The sequence below is a fragment of the Heloderma suspectum genome, chromosome 2, assembly GCF_057233095.1.
Source record: "Heloderma suspectum isolate Gila_16-S chromosome 2, 16-S_ref, whole genome shotgun sequence".
NCBI lineage: Eukaryota > Metazoa > Chordata > Lepidosauria > Squamata > Helodermatidae > Heloderma > Heloderma suspectum.
This window is the reverse complement of record NC_139459.1, coordinates 364,881,605-364,902,457: the sequence shown is the minus strand read 5'-3', so window position 1 is coordinate 364,902,457 and position 20,853 is coordinate 364,881,605. Positions and strand designations below refer to the sequence as shown.

General features: G+C 49.6%; 1 protein-coding gene across 1 annotated transcript; it reads left to right on the top strand.

Moving 5' to 3' along the window:
* The first annotated feature begins 841 nt into the window (after window positions 1–841).
* LOC146355770 (uncharacterized) lies at window positions 842–20,229 on the top strand. Its single transcript, XM_084830915.1, has 6 exons — window positions 842–1,099; window positions 4,936–5,678; window positions 7,679–7,781; window positions 10,807–11,403; window positions 15,521–16,148; window positions 16,243–20,229. The coding sequence occupies exons 2-5, from the start codon at window positions 4,956–4,958 to the stop codon at window positions 16,138–16,140; spliced, it is 2,043 nt and encodes a 680-aa protein (XP_084687041.1). The 5' UTR covers window positions 842–1,099; window positions 4,936–4,955; the 3' UTR covers window positions 16,141–16,148; window positions 16,243–20,229.
* The last annotated feature ends 624 nt before the right edge of the window (window positions 20,230–20,853 follow it).

The window sequence follows — 20,853 nt, the reverse complement described above, 5'->3', positions numbered from 1 at the left end:
TGGCCTTTGTTCCAGAGCAGCAAATGGCACCTTCATCCCAAAATCAAGGCCAGCCAAGTTATTTTGGCACCTGAGGAAGAAAACCTCACAAGTGCCTTTCCTCCTCCCTGACAGTAAAAGTCCAACAATCAATTAAATAACTAACAATTTGCTGCTCTCTCATGACACCCCAGATCAGTGGCCTGAGGCGGCTACTTCACCACCAGAACCAGTTTATTGATACTCTGCTTTTCCAAATTATGCTCAAAGCGGCTCACAAAAACAGCAAATAAATGTATATATGGGTACATCATAAATATAGCATAGTATAATATTTAATGCTAGGCCATATAACAGTATAATATAATAGTACACTGTTTGATACTATAATATTTAATACTAGGCCTCACTCTGCTTAATGGTAGGGCCACTGGCCCTGTTTATGAAATACTTTTTTCAGGAGTTCAACCAGCCTTCCCCAACCTGGTGCCCTCCAGATGTGTTGGACTGCAACTCCGGCATGCCCCAACCTTGTGCCCTCCCAATGTGTTGGACTACAACCCAATCTTCCCCAGCCAGCACAACCATTGCTGTTGTTGAGACTTCAGATCAGCCTTTTCCCCAACCTGGGGTCCCCCAGACATTGGTGGACTACAACTCCCACCCCTTCTAGCCATTGGCCATGCTGGCTGGGGGATGCTGGGAGTTGTAGTCCAACGGAGAAGGCTGCTTTTCCTAGATAGGGTTGTGAGGGGGTAGTAAGTGTCATTATAAGCTTAGTCAGTAGGTGGAACTGGACTTCGTTGTATCTGGGTGGAGTTTCTTGCTGCCGTTCTGCCTTGTTTTAAAAGAGACCATAAAGTTCTTCTCTCGCTTCCTGAACTGGTGTGTTCCCCAAGGCATCCGCTGCAGGGCCTGGGCGTTTTAGTTAGACTCGATTCTTTTTGTTGTCCCTTCTCCCCTTCCCTTGACAGAAGAAGCCCCTTGTTGTCTTGTCAAACATTGGCCGCTTTGGATTGCATAGCTCCAGGGGCTACGAGCAATCCAGCCATTGGAAGAGAAGAGAAGAGAAGAGAAGAGAAGAGAAGAGAAGAGAAGAGAAGAGAAGAGAAGAGGCAAGGTAAGTGAGAAGGGAATTTGGGGGAGCTGGAAGAAACAGCAGAGAAACAGCCAGGTAAGAAGAGTAGAGCAGAGATGAGCCAAAGCTAGATTTGGATCTGCTGGCTGATCTCTCGGCCTCCCGCAATCTTGTGCCCTCTAGACTACAACCCCCATCCTCCCAAGCCAGCATGGCCATTGCTCGGAGAGAACTCTGCCCCAGACTTTGCAGCAGCCTTTCTCCCCAACCTAGCCACCCCATGACGTTGGTGGACTACAGGTCCCATCATTTCTGGCCATGCTGGCTGTGGTGATGGGAGTTGTAGTCCAACATATCGGGAGGGCCTCTCCATGATGTTGCACCACATCCACAAAGGTTTCTGTCTCCCCTTTGCTTAACAATAGCAACAACAAAAAGTCTTCCCCTCCCCCTCCCCTTTTTAAATTAGGCTGCTAATATGAAAAAGGCTTCAGGAAGGTGGGAGAAACTGGGAGTGTGTGTGTGTGTGTGTGTGTGTGTAAAGCACCCCACTTCCTTTATTCTAAATGTACATCTCCCTCCACCCCCTGCCCTGTGGCTCAGGTTGGTGGACCTTTGGATTCTAATAAAAATAAAGCTGATCCCACAAGCCTGAAGTCTACCCACCCCTGGAGCAGGGCTGGAGCAGGCAGAAGATAGATCAGGATCTCCTGGTAGATCTCTGTGATTTGCAGTAGATCAGCAAGGCATTCTGATTCACAGTTGTCTAATAACAACAACAACAACTCAGAGACACTCCCCTCCACGCACACACACGCACACTGAAACAAAGGAAGCTTGGCTGGCAGGGTAAACAGAAGGGGGGGTTGTCCTGGGCTGAGCATATGCTCAGAGGTACTCTGTTCCTTAAGTCTTAGCATGTGTCCGCTACTCATTTGCACATGGCTCTGGTTGGTGGACATGGGGGGGGGGGGATAAATAAATAAAGTATATCCCACTTGAAGGAAAGTTTGAGTTCAGAATGCAGCCATGCCTGAATAAAAAGGAGGATAGCAACATACAGCCACTGACCATAGATAAGAGCATAAAGAAAGCCCTGCTGGGTCAAATGGAGGGAGAGGTAATCTAGCCCAGCACTGTGTTTCTGCCAGCCAGACATAAGGACGGCAGCCCTCCCTGCTCCAAGCAACTGGTTCTCCATGATACAGAATGTTACAGTGTGAAATGCTCCAGTTCAGGGTTCCAGCCAGCCATGCTGTCTTCTAGGATATACCATTCCATTCCCCCTTCCCTCGGTTTCCCTGTTCTTTCCCCTCCAACATACTCTGCATTCTGTCGCCACTGAGCATGCTCAGCCCTTATTGGGTGGGTGGGGGTCGTTAGATTCCCTCCCCCCAATTTTTTTTTTAACCTCTGGAAACCTTTGGGTTCTCTAAGCATGCTAATACCACCCTCTTGTTTTTCAGTGGATAGGTTTGGGCTCCCTCCAGAGGCAGTGAGCCTTTGTACACCAGTTGCTGGGGAACATGGGCGGGAGGGTGCTGTTGCGCTCATGCCCTGCTTGTGGGTTCCTGGTCAACAGCTGGTTGGCCACTATGTGAACAGAATGCTGGACTAGACGGACCCTTGGTCTGATCCAGCAGGGCTCTTCTTATGTTCTTAATCCTGGAGGCACTCAGCGCTTAAGTTCGCTAGTAGAGGGAGTGATATTGCCTCTGAACATGTGCGTTCCATTTAATTATTCAGGGTAGTAGCTTGATCTGTGCCTGCATACCCTATATCCTAGACCAGCTGGGTGCCCTCTGTTCTCCCCTTTCTAAACCTTCACATCCACCAACATTACTCATTTCATCCCCGCTTAGTTCCTCTCCCTCCCTCTAACCCATCAACCTCCTGCTATGGCCTGTGTTTGTCTTCTCTCCTGTCATTAAACCAGCAACGCTGAACCCCTTTCATCCCCAGGGCTGAATTCTATTTTAGAGAAGCTCTCCTGAACCACATTCCAGTGGTGAGTGGTGCTGAAAGCAAAAGGGGCTGGGGTGAAAAATACCAGAAATTCCAAAAATACCAGCATGTTTTAGCTTCAAGCTCTGACTGCCAGTAATTAAGCCCTAGGAGAAGCATTTTAACCATTCAGAATTGGGGTGGGGTGCAGGGAGAAGCTGCCCCAAAGCTGGGAAGCCACGAAATGATTGGCAGAGGGCTAGACTGCGACCCCAGGTGGCCTAAATTTGGCCCACAGATGTGAGGTTTGGCCACTGTGTGAACAGAATGCAGGACCATGTCGACCCTTGGTTTGATCCGGCAGGGTTTTTTTTAGTTCTTACATGTTTTATTGCTGTGTGCCACTTTGGGAGGGCTTCTGCCCTGAAAGGCGGCCAAGAAATATTTTAAGGAAAGAAAGAGAGAGAGAGACAGAGAGAGAGAGAGAGACAGAGAGAGAGAGAGAGACAGACAGAGACAGACAGAGAGACAGAGAGAGACAGACAGAGAGACAGAGAGAGACAGACAGAGAGACAGAGAGAGAGAGACAGAGAGAGAGACAGACAGAGAGAGAGAGACAGACAGAGAGAGAGAGAGACAGACAGACAGAGAGAGAAAGAGAGAGACAGAGAGAGAGAGAGACAGAGAGAGAAAGAAAGAGAGAGACAGAGAGAGAAAGAAAGAGAGAGAGAGAAAGAGAGAGAGAGAGAGAGAGAGAAAGATGGTGATATGCTACCCAACAGCTCAGGGCCAGTATGTGCCACTGAATGTCAGCTACTGGGCGGCAATACTGGAAGTGGGCTGTTTAATTTCTCTCCTGCTTCTGGGATTCCTGAGAGATCCAGTTGACTGCTGTAGGAAACAGAATACTAGACTAGAGAGGCCTTTGCTCTTATGCAGTTGGAGGCTCCCCTTAGCTTCTTCCTCACTGGGGCAAGAGTTTTGAAGCTCAGGCCAGAGGAGCAAATCCACCCCACCTGGGGTCCCAATCCAGCTCTCAGAGGTTCTCCAGATGGCCACAACCCTGCCCCCTCTTTCCCCCAACTGCAAATCGTTTGGGGGTTTTCCTGGCTTTTGTGCAGTTTTTCCCCATACTAAAAGATTAAAATGCCTCTGCAAAGCCTTAGTTACAGGTAGGAAGAGCTTCAAGCTAAAATATGCAGGCAATTTTGGTCATTGTGGCCCTGCCCCCTTTGCTTTTGGCCCTGCCCACCACTGGAATGCGGCCCCCAAGAGCTTCTCCGAAACAGAATTCGGCCCTCTGGCCGAAAGAGGTTCAACACGCCTGCTGAGGGAAGCATTCTAAGCTCTGAGGATCAATGTGTCGTTTACATTGCGAAAGAGGTTATTTTTGGAGGGAGCTATTTTAACCTCTTCTTGATAGGGGTTTGGACCTCTTTGCCTAGATTGAATAGAGGTGTACAAAATTATGCATGGTGTGGAGAATGTGGATTGGGAGACATTTTTCTCCCTTCTCATCACACTAGATTCCAATGGGATCATCCCATGGGGCTGACTGGTGGGAGATTCACGACAGACAAAAGGAAGGACTCCTTCACACAGCGCACAGTTAAACTGTGGAATTCGCTACCACAAGATGTAGTGATGGCTGCCACTTTGGATGGCTTTAGAAGGGGATTGGACAAATTCCTGGAGGAGAAGGCTCTCAATGGCTACTAGTCCTGATGGCTATGTGCCACCTCCAGTATCAGATGCAGTAACCCTATGCACACCAGGTCCCGGGGGACCTTGGGTGGGAGGGTGCTATTGCACTCATGTCCTGCTTGTGGGTTTCCCATGGGCAGCTGTTTGGCCACTGTGTGAAAAGAATGCTGGGCTACATGGACCCTTGGTCTGATCCAGCAGGACTCTTCTTATGTTCCTTTCCATTTTAGCTTCTGCAGCCAGGTTAACGATGGAGGAGCAGGACGCAACACGACCCAAACAAGCGGAGCACTCAGGGGACGGAGGAAAAAGCCCTCAGTTTGTCTCAGCTGGAGCCACGAGAGAGTTTCTGACAACGATGACACTGCGGCAGATCAAGCAAGAACCGGAGGAGGAAAACCTGCAGTTCCGCTGGGAGTCCCAGTGGCAAGACTTCTTGAAGTCGATGCACAGCCCTCCAGCGGGGGGGAAAGATCCACAGATCTCCAAGCTCAAACTAGAAGAGGAGGCCAAGGGCTTCCAGGCCTCCTTTGAGGCCGCCGTAGCCACCAGCGGCTGGGCCACGGGAGAGTGTGAGGCCCCGACCCTGCAAGGCCTGCCCGGAGAAGGCCAGGAGGCCTGTCAAAGCCCAAATCCTCCTGTGAAAGTGAAGGAAGAGATCCTGAAGGAGGAAGGCGAGGTCGGCTTGGGGGTGCGCTGCCACCGTTTCCGGCACTTCTGCTACCGGGAGGCTGAGGGTCCCCGGGAGGCCTTCAGGCAGCTCCAGGAACTTTGCCGCCACTGGCTGGAGCCGGAGAGACGCACCAAGGAGGAGATCCTGGAGCTGGTGGTGCTGGAGCAGTTCCTGGCCATCCTGCCCCTGGAAATGCAGAGCTGGGTCTGGGAGAGCAGTCCGGAGACTTGCACCCAAGCAGTGGCCCAGGCGGAGGATTTCTTGCGGAGGCTGCAGGAGGTCGGGAAAGCAGGGGAAAAGGTTTGAGCATTTTGCGAGCGGGACCTGCAACAAAATGTTGCAGTACAGAGTGCTCCTCTTCAAGATTCAAGGCATTCCACTCCATTCCATTCCTCCCCACACACCTGCAACAGTCAGTCAGCATTCCCTGCCCCTGAGCATGCCCAGGCCCCGTTGGGCTGTTTGACGTTTTTCACCTCCAATTAGCCCCCGCCCAATATTTATTTGTACTTCTGCAGATCTTGGGGTTTCCCTCAAGCCTGCTGATCTCACTGTCTTGTGCATGGGTGGAGCAGTTTTAGCTACATAAGCGACGGCACTCACGGCCTGAACATCAGAAATAGAGGGATGCCGTTTTAAGAGACAGATGGCATCATTCTAACTGTTAATTCCAAAGTAGTTTTCAATAGACATTCAATAGGGTTTCTTCCCTAGCAGAGAGAAGTATTTTCTCCTGAGGGCCAAATTCAATTTTGAAGACTCTTGGGGGTCACATTCCAGTGGTGGGCGGGGCTGAAGGTAAAGGGGGCATGGCCAAAACCCCAAATATACCACAGGCCTGAGGTTCAACACCCTGTCCTAGTAACGGCACAATCCTATGCGTGTTTAGATGGGAAAAAGTCCTACAACCCCCAGCATTCCCCAGCCAGACATGCTGGCTGGGGAACGCTGGGAGTTGTAGCACTCTTTTCCATCTGAACGTGCATAGTATTGCACCTGTAGTGTGTTTAAGATCACAACCCAAGAGAAAGAAAATAAGTGCTGTAGGAATGCCTGTTAGGGTACTTTTCTGCCTTTCCAATAGTTACCATGGGTAGGAAACCCCATAGTAGCATCATGAGTATGTGTACTTGGAAATCAGTTGCATGATGTTCAATGGGGCAACGTTCTCAGGTAAGAGCGCTCAGGATTGCAGCTCCAGGCCCTTTTCCTATTTCTCGAAAAAAAAAAAAAATTGGGACGGGGTGTGTGTGCGTGCTGCTGGACTGGTCTTGTTATATTTCTAACGAGTAAATGGACCTGGCTTTGCATGGCTTGGAATAGTCTATAGTTTGATTCAGCAAAGCCTTCAAGCAATCATAGCCGCATAGGAAGCTGCCTTATACTGAGTCAGAGACCCTTGGCCCATCTAGCCCAGTGTTGTCAATACTGACTGGCAGCGGCTCCCCAGGGTTTTAGGCAATATTCTTTCCTCCCTCTACCTGGAAAAGCTGGGAATCAAACCTGGGACCTTCCGCTTGCAAAGCATATATGCTATTACACTGAGTTGAGGCCCCTCCCAAACCTATGCAGCTGTCAGAGTTGGATACATGGTGCCTGCCCTGTCTGAGTGAAGCCACGCCCACTGGCATCCCTGGGCACAGCCCCTGCTGTGGTGTACCCTTATAGCCCTCTGAGGGAGGGGTCTGTCCACCCATTCACCTGAGGGGGGGCTGCCCCACAGTAGCGGGGAAGGGGCAAGCATCTAACTCTGTCCCTTGACCTGCTAATCTCCCTGGGCTTCAAACTGTGCAGACTGCAAAGCTGTGTGCTGGTTAGGGAAGTCTCTCTCTAGTGGCTGAAAGTGTTATTGCAGGTTTCGTTCGCATGGGTATATTTAAATTAATTAATGCAATTTAAAATAAAATAACCCCAAGCTGCACACCCGTAGGGTCCCCTCAGTATCCATGCCAAGTGTCAGGTGCCTAGCTTCAACAGTCTTAGTGCTATGGTGCTAATAGATGGACAGACAGACGTCTTCTTTTATTACTGTAGATTAACATTATGAAAGAATGCATTCTAAAAAAATTTTTTTCTGCAGAAGAATAGAGTAGTGGCCTGGGACAGGGTCAGCACCTGACAATATTGAGTAGCTGCCAAAGCTTGGCACCCTGACAGGACCCGTGGATGATGGGCACCCTGAATGCCCCCCCGCCCCCGTTAAATTAAGTTTCTGGCCCAGCAGTGCCCGGCAGCTGAGGCTGAGAGGCTGTGGGTTACACCACATCAGCACTCCACCTGCATCCCTCTTTCTCTTTCAGATTCCGGAGCCATTTCAGGCCGTGACTGTTCAGTCCCCCGAGCTGGAGCAGGATCCGTTGGACACCATGAAGATGCAGAGTGACGAACTGGCTAGGTTGCTGGGTAAGGATTCCTGTGTCTGGGTCTCAGTGTTGTTTTGGGGATGATTCTAGCATAGACTGGAGGGCTGGGGGGTTGGATCTCTTTCAGCCCCAGGGCTGAATTCCGTTTTGGAGAAGCTGGGGGGAGGTGGAGGAGGTGCATTCCAGTGGTGGGTGGGGCCAAAGACAAAAGCAGGTGGGGCAAAAGCGCCAGCATTTTGTAACTTACAGCTCTTACTGCCAGTAACTAAGAGCTTTTCGAAACAATGATGTTAATCAGCTGCTAATCCAATGTATCTACTTTCGGGTTTGTGGCGGAATTGAGATAGGAGCGCTACTCGAGAAGTTTCCTTTCCTGCTTTTCCACTACATAACCTCTAGGTGGCACTGTGGTATAGCAGAATAGCGCAATTATACCGGTTGGAAAAGCATTTTCTTTCGCATTTTCCCTGCTCTAAGAAAACTTGCTGAAAGTGCTGTTTAAAAACAGAAGCAAAACTGGAGGGTCACAACATCATCTAAAGAACCCGTAAACAACTGTTAGGGAATGATGAGCGCGCAATAAATGATTCATGTAGAAATGCCCCAAGCCTTGGGAGAGGCATTTCAACCTTTTAGAATGAGAAAAAAGAATTGCACAAAAGCCAGCAAACCACCCAATGATCAGTGGTCAGGGAAAGTGAGTGGGGCCACGGGAGGGGGCCACAGAGAGCTGGATTGGGACCCCAGGCCTGAGGTTCAGCTCCCTTGCTTTAAGGTCAAGCTTGTTGGTCTAGGGCAGCTTTCCCCAGCATGGTGTCCTCCAGATGTGTTGTACTACAGTTCCCATCATCCCCATGGGCATGCTGGCTGGGGATAATGGGGACTGTAGCCCAATGTATCTGGAGAGCGCCAAGTCAGGGAAGCTTGGTCTACAGTCATGATTTATTTATTTATTTATTTTACTTTGGCTGTGAGAAATCCCTGGTTCAAGTTCCAGACAAGGCCATTTCCTGGGGTGGGAGGCACACCTTCAGGGAGAGGCTGTCTCACCAGGATAGCACAGGGCTTGCCTACATAGTGTCCTGGGTTCGGTGCCTGCCATCTTGAACTTGAAAAGGATCAGGTAGCAGGTTACATGAAAGGCTCTTCTTTGCTTTTGTGGAGGAAAAAAAATCATTTACATTTACACAAACGGCTGGTTCACATGATCATCACAGCCTACCATGGCTAATTTAAGTCCCCATGGGTTGTGGTATGTGCGGGCGGCCATTTTGAATGTCCAGCCCCCAGTGGGGATTGCCATGGTTAGTCGTGTCATCTGAACTCAGACAGCCTGGGTTGTTCGAAGGTTAAACAACTCTTAGATAAGCCTACAACAGACCATGGGTTATTCGAGGATTGTTTAACCCTCAAACAACCCATGCTGCCTGGGTTCAAACGACATGACTGACAATGGCAATCTCCCACTGGGGGTTGAATATTAAAAATGGCTGCCCGCCATTTTTAAGGCACGCTGGGCTGTGGCAATTGTGTAAACTAGGTCAAAGTGAGCTAGTTGCAGGGCTGGACCATACTATCTTCCAGTCCTCTTCTTCAGTTTGTGTTCCTAGCATCCCCCTGCCCCCTACTGCCTGACTTTGGTCATAGAAGTTCTTTTATTACTGTCTTGTTCCTGGAGCGATATTGGACGTGTCTGAGGGACCAGCCCCTTCGTTCGGTGAGTTAGCCTCTTGAAACGAGCGTTCGTGACTTGCCATCATAATAAATCGTTTTCCTTCATGGGACATTGCATTTGCAAGTGTTCTAGGCATGATAAAGGCGTCTGTGGAGATGATTTCTGGAGCCGGTCCAGCAGGAGGACAAAAGGGCTGTGGTGTGTGCTTATAAAGCGTTTAAAGATCTGAAATTTTTTTTTTACATCGGAGACTAAGTCTGGAAAGCAATTCTGCCATTTGCTGGAATAGATTCTGGGAGAGCTTGAGACAAATATAGAAAAGGTGGAACAACTGTCCTTTTAAATCACACTAATCTCCCAAATATTTGTCCATGGTGCCAAATTATTCAGTGTCTTTTTCAGGAATGGCGCAAAGTTGGTTTGAAACAATTGTGACAACCGAGTAGATATATTGACTTGTAAATATTTCAGCGAGCTAGTGACCCATTTAAAGGGAAATCTTTGTGTCAGACGCACTGTGTTTTCTGGAGAGATCTACATCTTGAGAAATTCTGACTTGTCCAAGTTTATTTTAAATCCTGAGGCAAAGGAGTCAAACTCCAGCAGAATTGCTGGTATTGAATCGTGTGGGTCTGCTACAAAAAAGGAGGTCATCTGTGTACAATCCTCTTTTATGCTGGTTTTGTCCAATGGTCATTCCTTTAAGTTTAATTATAGAATCCTAGATCTGGAGGGGGTCTTTGAAACCATCTACTGCAACTAAGGTTGCTGGAGAAATCCGCTGCGGACTCAAATGAAGCCGGATTCCAAAGAATCTGACCTGTAGATCCCGCAGTGGACTGGCACCACTCACCTCCGGATCCTTAAGAGTTCCGGCAGGTGGCTCTCCAGCTTTCGAAAAGGAGCAGCTGCAATTTACATAAAAGTAAGTGCTTTACAGCCACAAATGACGTAAAATACAGCATTTACGGCTGTAATTTCCCCCCGATAGGCTCATGGCAGCTGCCATTAGCCTATTGCTCCTTTTCGAAAGAAGGAGAGCCGCCCCATGAATTCCAGTGGCTGCACCAGGGCTCCAGGGAAATCCGTGGGGCCCCAAGTATCCCAAATTTCCCCACAGCAGACCCCCCAGGACCGGACTGGAGGGGATGGCCCATCCCTAACTCCAACCCCTGCACAATGCAGAACATCAGACAGCTGTCCAGCCTCTACTTGAAGACCTCCAGTGAGGGAGAGGCCACCACCCCTCTAGGTAACTGAACCAGCATCAAGGGTAGGCATGGTTGGGCACCTGCTAAGGGTCCACACTCCAGCAGGGGCCTCCTGACAAGGGAATTGGTTCCATTGTCAAACTGCTCCCACCATCAAGACATTTCTCCTTATCCCACAGGCATCGCACAAGTGAAGATCAAGGAGGAGGATCTTCAACTGCAAAGGCCCGAGCAAGTCCGACTCAACGCAACATCATGGGACAGAACCAAAGAGAATGACTTGCTACGTCAGGACGGGGGAGAAGGGCTCTTGAACCATCAGGGACTAAAAACATCCTGGAAGAACCCTCCAGCACAATTGGCAGAAAAGGCCTTCCTTTGTGAGGGGGAAGGCGACCAAAGCGTATGTGAAAACCCCGCCAGAGAGGGAGCCCTTCTGGGCGAGAGAACAAATCCATGCACTGCATGTGAACATTTTTGCCGGAGCTTTAGCTTTCCAGAGAATCAGAAACTGCGAACTGGGGAAGACCTTTACATCTGCACACAGTGCGGGAGAACTGTTGGCGGCGGTGGCACATCCCCCGTCACCCCGAAGGGGGCCCCCGCTGGAGCGAAGCCGTACCGGTGCTTGGAGTGCGGCAAGAGCTTTGGCTGGAAGTCATCGCTGACCGCCCACAAAAGGACCCACACGGGAGAGAAGCCATATGACTGCTCGGAGTGCGGGAAAAGCTTCAGCATCAGCTCCCAGCTTCTGAGACACAAACGGATACACACAGGTGAGAAACCGCAGCGATCGAGTAGCATCTCTCGTGATACACAAGAGAACCCGTATGGGGGAGAAGCCTTGCAGAGGGGCTGTAAGTCAGTGGTAGAGGCCCTGCTTTGCATGCCAGAGGTCCCAGTTTCGATCCCCAGCTTCTCCAGGTAGGGTTAGGGAAGAATCCTGTCAGAAACCCTGGAGAGCTGCTGCCAGTCCGTGTCAACAACACTGGGCTAGATGGACCCAGTGTCTGACTTGGTATAAGGCAGCTTCCTATGTTGCTGTCGCTCTGACTGCGGGAAATGTTTCTGCACCAGGACCACCCTTATTAAGTACAAAAAGGTGCAAACAGGAGAGAACCCCTACAAGTGTTCAATGCTTCATTTAGAGGACCCATCTTGTTATACATGGGAGGACCCACACGGGAGAAAAGCCATACAGGTGTGTCGAGTGCGGGAAACGTTTCACTTTAGAAAACATCCTAGAGTCCCCATTGGAGAGGGGCTGTTAAAATGTCCAGTACTGGGCTGAAAACATTTATTTCAGGGCCAGTGCCTCATTCAGCACAGAGCATAGAACAGGAATGGGCAGAAAGTAGATCTCCAGATGTTTTGGGGCTCCTAGAATTCCTGACCGTTGGCCATGCTGACAGAGGCTTCTGGGAGCTGAAGTCCAAAACATCTGGAGATCTACCTTCTGCCCACCCCTGGCACAGAATATCACACCCGGGTGGGGGCATCATCTAAAAATGCTTACGTTGTGAAAAGAGATTCTCTTGGGACAGCAGAGAACAGAGAGCTGGTTTAAACTGCAAAACAACTCTCAAACCTGGCACCTTCCAAACTTGTTGAACTATAACTCCCAGAATCCCCCGGCCTTCTGGGAGTTGTAGTCTGACACATCTGGAGGGCACCAGGTTTGGGGATGCCGGCCTTAAGAGTTCAGACGTCCCTTGCCTTTCTAGACCACCCCTCTGTGATCAGTCATGCTAAGATGCCTGCCACACAGCATGTCAGGACACAAATCACACCCTCTTTCTTTTACATTTATATCCCACCTTTTTTCCTCTTGTGCGGAGCCCAAGGCAGCTTGCATGGTCCTCTGCCTCTCCATTTTATCCTCGCAACAACAACCCTGTGAGGTAGGTTAGGCTGAGAGTCAGTGACTGGCCCAAAGTTACTCAGTGAGCCTCACAGCAGTGTAGGGACTAGAACCCAGATCTCCTGAGTCCCAGTCTGACTCCGACACTCTAACCACTACACCAGACTGGCTGTTCCACTTTATATATGTGTGAATGTGCAGGAGGGAGAGGGGGCTGGCAGAGAAGACAACGTGGTCACTACATGGTGAGCCTAAATATTTTGGCCTACAACTCCCATCAGCCCTTGCTAGCACAGCCAATGGTGAAGGATGATGGGAACTGTAGGCCAAAACATCTGTGGGGGCAGAAGTTGCCCTCCCCTGGCCTAGAGGCATGGGATGAAAAAGCCTGCAAAACTATTTAGGGGTGAAGGGAGAAAAGCTGGACCATTTCTGCCACCTTGCATTGAGCTACTGGGCGGGCAGACAGTGAGACAGAAAGAAGGGGAGGGGGCAGGGCTGGATTAAGACATGCTGAGGCCCTAAGCCATGTCAAGATTCAGAGGCCCCTTACCATAAAAATAAAGAGAAAAAAGCATATTACATTATAATAGAAAGGGGAATGAAAGGTACCACCCAGCATTAAGGGGTTCTTGTAGTTAAACCATGTTACATAGCCTTCTCTGAAGATGTGTATAAAAGCACTAATAAAGTAAGTTGATTTGAACTTCTTTTAAACTGGCTGTAGTCTGCGCTTATTGCCTCCAACACTAAATGCTGTGTTGCCACGCTTTCTGGATATAAGGCAACTCTGCTGTAAGTCCACCAGATTTTCCAACATACTTAAGCCAAAATGACTTCAATTATAATGCATCTTAGTTATCTCCAACATATTTAGAGGCCCCTCATAACATGAGGCCCGAAGCCATGACTTACTTGGCTTGTTCCTAAATCCAGCACTGGAGTGGGGGGTGGGGGGAGTTGAAACAGCCTTACCATCTTGCTGCCAGGGGTTGGGGGTCTGGGGTGAGCAGAGAGATGAAGTGGTGGTGCGGGAGCCCTATGCAGGTGATCAGTGCAGGCCTGTGCCGGCGCTCGCAGTGGCTATCTAATGAAATGCAGCTTAAAAAGAAAAATGTAATTAGAGCATAAAATATAAACAAATCCATCAAAACACAATTAAGAACACAACGATGAAAGGAATAGAGAACACCCAACAAATGTTTAAAAACCCTCCATTGACAGATCAGCTTACATGCCAAAGGCCTTCCGGAAGAAAAGCCCTTGCCTGCCGGCAGAAGGACCACACAGCACAAGCCAGCCTCGCCTCTCTTCCCAAGGAGCTCCAGAGCCAAGAGCCGCCACTGAGAAGGCCCTCTCTTGGTTCGCCACCAAACGTCCCTCTGATGGTGGTGGGGCCTAGACAAGGGTCTCCCCCAAAGACTTGAAAGCCCAGGCAGGCGCGCATGGGAGAAGGCGGCCTTTCAGGTCACCTGGTCGCAGGCCGTCTCGTGCAGGGCTCCCCAGAGTGGCACCCGTGGGCACCTCCAGTGGTGCCTGCACAGCTCTTCACACCCTCCCCTCCCCCCCAAGTAATGAAAAACTGAAAAACATGAGGGCACCAGGTTCTCATTCCTGTTCCTGGACCTGCCGCTGATCAGTTGTTCAGCAGGCAGGAAGAGAAGGAAAGGCAAATGGGGAGAGAAAGAGCATTGGAGCCATCCAGAGTGGCAGACGTCACTACATCCTGTGGCGGTGAATTCCATAGTTTGACTCTGCACTGTGTGAAGAAGTCCTTCCTTTTACCTGTCCTGAATCTCCCCGCAATCAGCTTCATGGGATGACCCCGAGTTCTAGCGTTATTACAGCAAGGCAAAGGGGTGAGTGGGAGAGAAAGAGCAAGGCTTGGGGCTAGGAAAGGGGAGAAAGAAGAAGGTTAGGGATGGGGAAGCAGGAAAAATAGTGAGGAAAGGGGCTGGGGGAGAGAAATAGCAAGGCTAGAGGCTGGAGAGAGAGAGAGAGAGAGAGAATGTAAGGGGGAAAGGGCTCTGTGGATGGAGGAAGATTGGGTGGGCCCCGAAGCAATTGCTCCCTCCCTCCCACCCTCTAGCCTTGCTATTTCTCTCCCCACCCCCACCACCTCTTGACTAGCCAGGTCCCCACAGCAGTCCCCACAACCTTCAGAGGGAGCCATTTTGTGGTGGTGCCCACAGCAGTTTCTCACATTCCCAAATGTGCTCATGGGTCTGAAAAGGTTGGGGACCCCTGAGATAGATCCTTGATCTAATCGAGCACGGCTCTTCTTATATTCTTATGCGATGTGTTTCTCTCAAAATACGTATTTAAATTGATATCAGGCATTATAGGGCTTTATATACGTATTTAAATACATATAGGGTACAGGGCTTCATAAGCAGCACTTTAAATGGTGCCCAGAAACAGACTGGTAGCCAGGGAAGTTGTTGTAACAAGGGAGTCACGTGCTCCCTGCAATCGGCCCCAGCCAGCAGCTTGACTGCAGCATTCAGAGAGCCAGTGTGGTGTAGTGGCTAGAGAGTTGGACTGGGAGTCAGGAGATCCGGGTTCTAGTCCCTGCTCGGTCATGGAAGCTCACTGGGTGACTTTGGCCCAGTCACTGACTCTCAGCCAACCTACCTCACAGGGTTGTTGTTGTGAGGATAAAATGGAGAGAAGGAGGATTATATATGCAGCCTTGGGTTCCTTAAGGTGGAAAAATGGTGGGATATAAATGTAATAAATAAATTCTGAGCCAGCTGAAGTTTTATGGAAACTTTTTCAAGACAGCCCCGCGTAGAGCATTAATTTATTCAATCAGCAAAGCATAACTCACATTCTGACCTATAAAACAGGGACCAGGGCAGCGCTGCTACTTTTAATCTGGCCTGAGCAGATGGCAGGCCCCCCCCCCCCATTCACCGAGGGAGTCCTGGCCGCCTGACATTGTTTCTTGCTCGCTGTCAGCGCAGCAACGACATGCCCTCTCTGCCCCCAGTGGAAGAAATGCAGCTAACTGCCTGTTTCTGTGTCAATAGATCACTGGGTCACAATGGCAGCACAGAAAAGGAGGAAAGTAGATGCAGAGTGCCGTGTTTTTAATGAGAAATGGACCGTGGACTATTTTTTTGTGGAGGTGAAATGCATGCCCGTCTGCCTCATTTGTGGGGAAGCCCTTTCGGTCATGAAGAAAGCCAACCTCCAAAGACACTACCGAACGAAACATATCGGATACGAAGAACTGCAAGGGCAGCTGCGTGAGGAGAAAGTTAACGCGCTGAGGAACGACCTGAATGCGCAGCAAGGCATTTCCCCAAAACCGAAAAAGGAGATGAGCAGCGTTGAGAGAGCCGGCCACGTGGTGAGCGAGCTTCTCTCCAAAAACCTCTGGCCTCATTCAGAAGGCGACTTCGTCAAGGAGTGCATCGTGGCGACTGCAGCTTTGCTGGCGCCGGAGAAACTTCCATTGTTTGAGAGCATGAGTTTATCTCGCATGACGGCCTCGGGCCGGATTAATGACGTGGCTCTTGCAGAGAACAGCCAGTGCGTCGGATTAACGGACGTGAATTTGGGAAACCAGTTGGGAACAGCGACATCATTGCTGCTGGCAAATAGAACAAACCACACTGAGGAAAAGCATCCTCAGGCCTTGTGCTAAAAGAGCGGGTGAGTTGAACCATTTTATATTCTGTGTCAAAAAGAAATTTTTAAAAGGTCCAGCTGGGGCTGATTAGTTATAATTTTTAAATTTCTTTTGCAGATCAGAAGATGACTCTGGACTTTGTTGGCTCTGACTACAGGTGGCTCTCGCTCTGCCTACCAACGGGGCCCTGCTTGTGTGTGGTCCCCAGATATATATTTTTCCTGTGGGTCACTGACCCTTCATAGAATAAAGGTTCTCCGCTCCCGATATAGCGCAACGGAATATTTAAGTGCAAGTTGGTAGTACCGGGGGGGGGGGGGGTACCCAGAGGCAAATTGGTGCAATAGGTGAAAAGTGTTACATTTATATCCTGTCCTCCGAAACCCCCCGTGATGGAACTCGAGACCTCCGCACAGAGATTCTCAGGCAACATCGCATCCAATCATAGTTTATTGCTAGTAGGAAATCAGATGACCTGGATATTAAAACATGAGAAGTAGAAGCAAGGCAGCATGATAAAATGGTCAGAGCAGTTTACCCCCATCCAAGCACCTTCCAGATTTATTGAACTACAGCTCCCAGCCAGCAGGCCTGAGGACCACTGGTCCATCTAGACCAGTATGGTTGACACTGGCTGGCAGCTGCTCTCCAGGGTTTCAGTCACAATTTTTTCCCTAACCCTACTTGGAAACGCTGGAAATCGAACCTGGGACATTCTGTGTGCCACTGAGGTGCAGCCCCTATCACTGAGCTATACGTCAGGGAAGGCTAGGTTTCAGTGTCAAGCTAGGCTTGGGAATACTTGAGTTCAGATCCCTCCTTAGCCATGAAACCTACTGGGTGACCTTAGGCCTGAGGTGGGCAAAAGTTAGATGGGGATTTACTGGTAGATCTTTGGGTAATTGGCAGTAGATCAGGGGTGAGCAGAAAGTAGATCTCCAGATGTTTTGGACTTCAACCCCCTGCATTCTTGACCACCAACCAGCCTTGCTGGCAGGAGATTCAGGGAGCCGAAGTCCAAAACATCTGGAGATCTGCCTTCTGCCCCACCCTGGCTGCAATAGATCCACAAAGGTTTCTGACTCCCAATTGTTTAATGATAGGAACACCTAAAATACTTTCCCCCCTCTCTTCTAAATTGGGTTGCTTATAAGAAGAAAGCTTGTGGCCAGGGGTAACCCAGTAGTAGATTGTGCAAGTGTGTGAAGGGACTGAGAGCTCAGTTCTGGTCTTGAAAACAAATTCCTGGGCTGAGCACGTGCTCAGAGGCACCCTTGCTCCTTAATTCTATGCCTGCGTCCTCCCTCCAGAGCACTACCTTGCACTGGGCTCTGGTTGATGCACCTCTGGAGTCCTAATGGAAACAAAGTAGATCCTGCAAACCGCAAGTCTTCCCACCTCTCCTTTAGGCTCTCTCTGTGAAATCTACCTCATAGGGTTGTTGTGAGCATAAGATGGCAGCAGTGGAGGTAGGGAGTAGACCCATATATATACTGCCTTGACCTCCTTGGAGGAAGGGTGGGATATAAATGTAATTAATCAATAAAAATAACATAGTTCTCAATCTGTCTGGAAAGCAAACTTTTTTTCTCCCAAGAGAGTATCAAGCAACAAAGCACTAAATGTCTCTGGCCTTCATAGTTCAGTCGCATGCTCTTTATTCAGGCACGCAACAGAATGAAGGGGGGGGGGGGCTTTCTATGCAAGGCTGTCAATCAGCTCTTAATCTGCTGCATTTGCTTTTGGGTTCATTGCAGAAATGAGATCCAAGCACTACATGAAGGCCATTTCCTGCTTTTCTGCTATATAACCTCTTGGTGGTTCTGTGGTATAGCAGAGTAGCACAAATACACAAGTGAAAAAAGTGTTTTCTTTCACTTCCACAAATAATACTGCAATTTCCCTGCTCTAAAAAACTCGGTGAAAGTGCTTGTTAGACTTGGAAGTGAAACTGGAGGGTCATGTTGTTATCTAAAGAACCCATAAACAACCGTAAGTAGGGAATGACCAGCGCACAATAAATGCCTTGTGCAGAAAAGCTCAATCCCAGGCTCTCTTTGAAAACCTAAAGCCATTGGTATTGCACAAAGGGTGTCCACCCATCCCCCAGTGACATGAACCAAGCAATGGCCTGGTTCGCATGTCACTGCTAGACGGGGTTTAAACAAACCCTGGGTGGCCGGAACAAGTAGGAACGAGGAAGTGTGCCAGCTCCTGCATGCCAGCCTGCCCTCGCTGAATTAAACAACCCAGGGACACTGTGTCCCTGCGTTGTTTATCAAGATGGCCAACTCCAGAACTGGGCCGTGTTGAGGGAAGAACAATCAAGGCAGAGCCCCTGCTTTGCATGCAGAAGGTGCCTGGTTTGATCCCCGACATCTCCAGGTATGGCTGGGAAAAGACCCCTGCCTGAAACCCTGGACAGCCGCTGCCACTGAGTGTCAACCATGCTGGCCTAGACAGACCAGGGGTATAAGGCAGCTTCCTATTTTTCTGACATTTATAGGTCCATCACGGTGAACGAGTCAACAAATAGCTAGACAGGATTACGTGGTGGTGGTGGTGGTGGTGAGAACCAGACCTTGTTACCTGGGTGATGGCTGACAAAATCCACACAACCCTGTTGGCCAACGGTTTGCTGCCTGGCAAAATGGTGTTTTTGCCCTTTAAAAACAGAAGCTAGTAATGTCAAACAGGCCAATATAAGTGACATTCTTAGAATGTATCTGTTTATCTCTCTCTCTGAGCGTTGTTTACCTCTCTGCTTTGCAAAAAAAAATCACATAATTGTTGGCTGTTGTTAGGGTCTTGCCAGCTAAAAATCATTCTAAAAGTTATTAAGCATGTGAAGGTACTTCCACACCTTCTTTAACATCAATTTGCAGTTCATTTAAAAATGCATGCGCGGAGAGAGAGAGAGAGAGAGAGATCCCCAGAAATATGCAGCACCCAGCTGTGTGGGGCAATGCATTTCATTTTGTATTCCAGGGAAGCCCCAAAGTTTAGCGGGGGGGGGGGCACAACCTCTTTCAGCCTGGGGGGCCGCATTCCATTGTGGAGAATCTTTTGTGCGCTGCATTCCAGTGGTGGGCGGGGCCAAAGGGGGTGGGCCAAAACACACCAACCTATTTGAGCTTCAAGCAATTCCTGCCAGCAAGTAAGCTGGAGAAGAGGCATTTCAGCCTTTTAGAATGTGGGGAAAAAACTGCACCAAAGCTGGGAAACCACCAAACGGTTGGTGGTTGGGAGGTGGGGCCAGAGGAAGGGGGCGTGGCCATCTGGGGAACCTCGGAGGGCCAGACTGTGACCCCAGAGGGGCTGCATTTGGCCCCCAGATCTGAGGCTCTGCACCCCTGGTTTGGCCGGAGTTCCTCAATGGCTACTAGTCCTGATGACTGTGTGCTACCTCCAGTACCAGAGGCAGTGAGCCTATGTACACCATTTGCTGGGGAATGTGGGCGGGAGGGTACTGTTGCACTCATGTCCTGCTCGTGGGCTTCCCACTGTGTCAGCTGGTTGGCCACTGTGTCAATAGAATGCTGGACTAAATGGACCCTTGGTCTGATCCAAGATGGCTCCTCTTACGTTCTTAATGTATAAGGTACCTTGGTCACTGTTACCATTTTTGCCGAAGGGGGAAAGAGAAAGCTGCCAGGCTGTTAGCCCATCTAGCCCAGTCTTGTCTATTCTGAGTGGCAGCAGCTTTCCATAGTCACCTGTGCTGTAGCCATGTATCCTCTTTTACAGAGGACAGCCCTCTGTTTGAAGGGCCGCAAGAGGACCGTCCTCTAGAAAGTGTCCTCTGTTTGTCCCGCAAATAGCCATTCCAGCAGGCGTTACAGAGGAAGATGAAAGAAGAAGCAGGGCTACTCCACCAGCCGGCTGAAGGTCTTCTTAAAGTTTTCCTCTTCCCTCCCCATCGCCTTTTCCTTGTGTGTTGTGTCTTTTTAGATCGTAAGCCTGCGGGCAGGGACTGTCTTGTTTTACCAAAGACACATAAGCCACTCTGGGAGCCTTTTTGGCTGAGGAGTGGGATAAAAATACTTTAAATAAATAAACAAACCAGTCTCCGCTTCGTCACTCTGTTCCTGAGAATGTTGCAATTCCAAACCAAAGCTCTCCTTCTCCAACTTCTGTTTGCAGTTTGTTGTTGGAAGTTTTGACTTGCTTCCTTGTCTGACCAGCCTGGCCCCATCCATCGGCCAGAGAAGGAGCCGCTGCAGGAAGCTGTCATGCCTCCCTCAGACTCCTCTGAGGATGAAGGGGAATGGCAGGCTCCAGACCCAGGGGAAGGGACCAGCACAGAAGGAGCCCAAGCCCTCTCACCCCCTGTGGAGGTTCCTTGCCTGGCTGCAGCCTCCCCAGAGGATTCAGAGGGTGAAACGCCTCCAACCCCAGGGAAAAGCACAGACTGCGTTTGTAAAATAGCCCTCTGGTCATCCTTTTTTTCCAGGATGCAAGGTCGTGCCACCCTTCCATCATCCCTCTATCACTGTTGCCTCTCAGCCTCACCAGTTTGCCTTCTGAGAAATAACAACTTATTATTAACTCATTATTTCATCACATGATCCACTTTGCAACTGGCTATGTCCCCACAAGATAAATAAATCCTAATAACAACCCTGGGAGGTAGGTTAGGCTGAGAGATAGTGACTGGCCAGGGGTCAGCTAATGAGCATGATAGTTGCATAAGGATTTGAACTCAGGTCTTGCCACTAAGTCCAATAC

Excerpts from the sequence above, each read along its gene's own strand:
- LOC146355770 (XM_084830915.1), top strand. The coding sequence starts at position 4,956 with ATGGAGGAGCAGGACGCAACACGACCCAAACAAGCGGAGCACTCAGGG. Across the intron at positions 7,782-10,806 it reads CGAACTGGCTAGGTTGCTGG|GCATCGCACAAGTGAAGATC; the intron begins GTAAGGATTCCT and ends CTTATCCCACAG. Across the intron at positions 11,404-15,520 it reads ACACAAACGGATACACACAG|ATCACTGGGTCACAATGGCA; the intron begins GTGAGAAACCGC and ends CTGTGTCAATAG.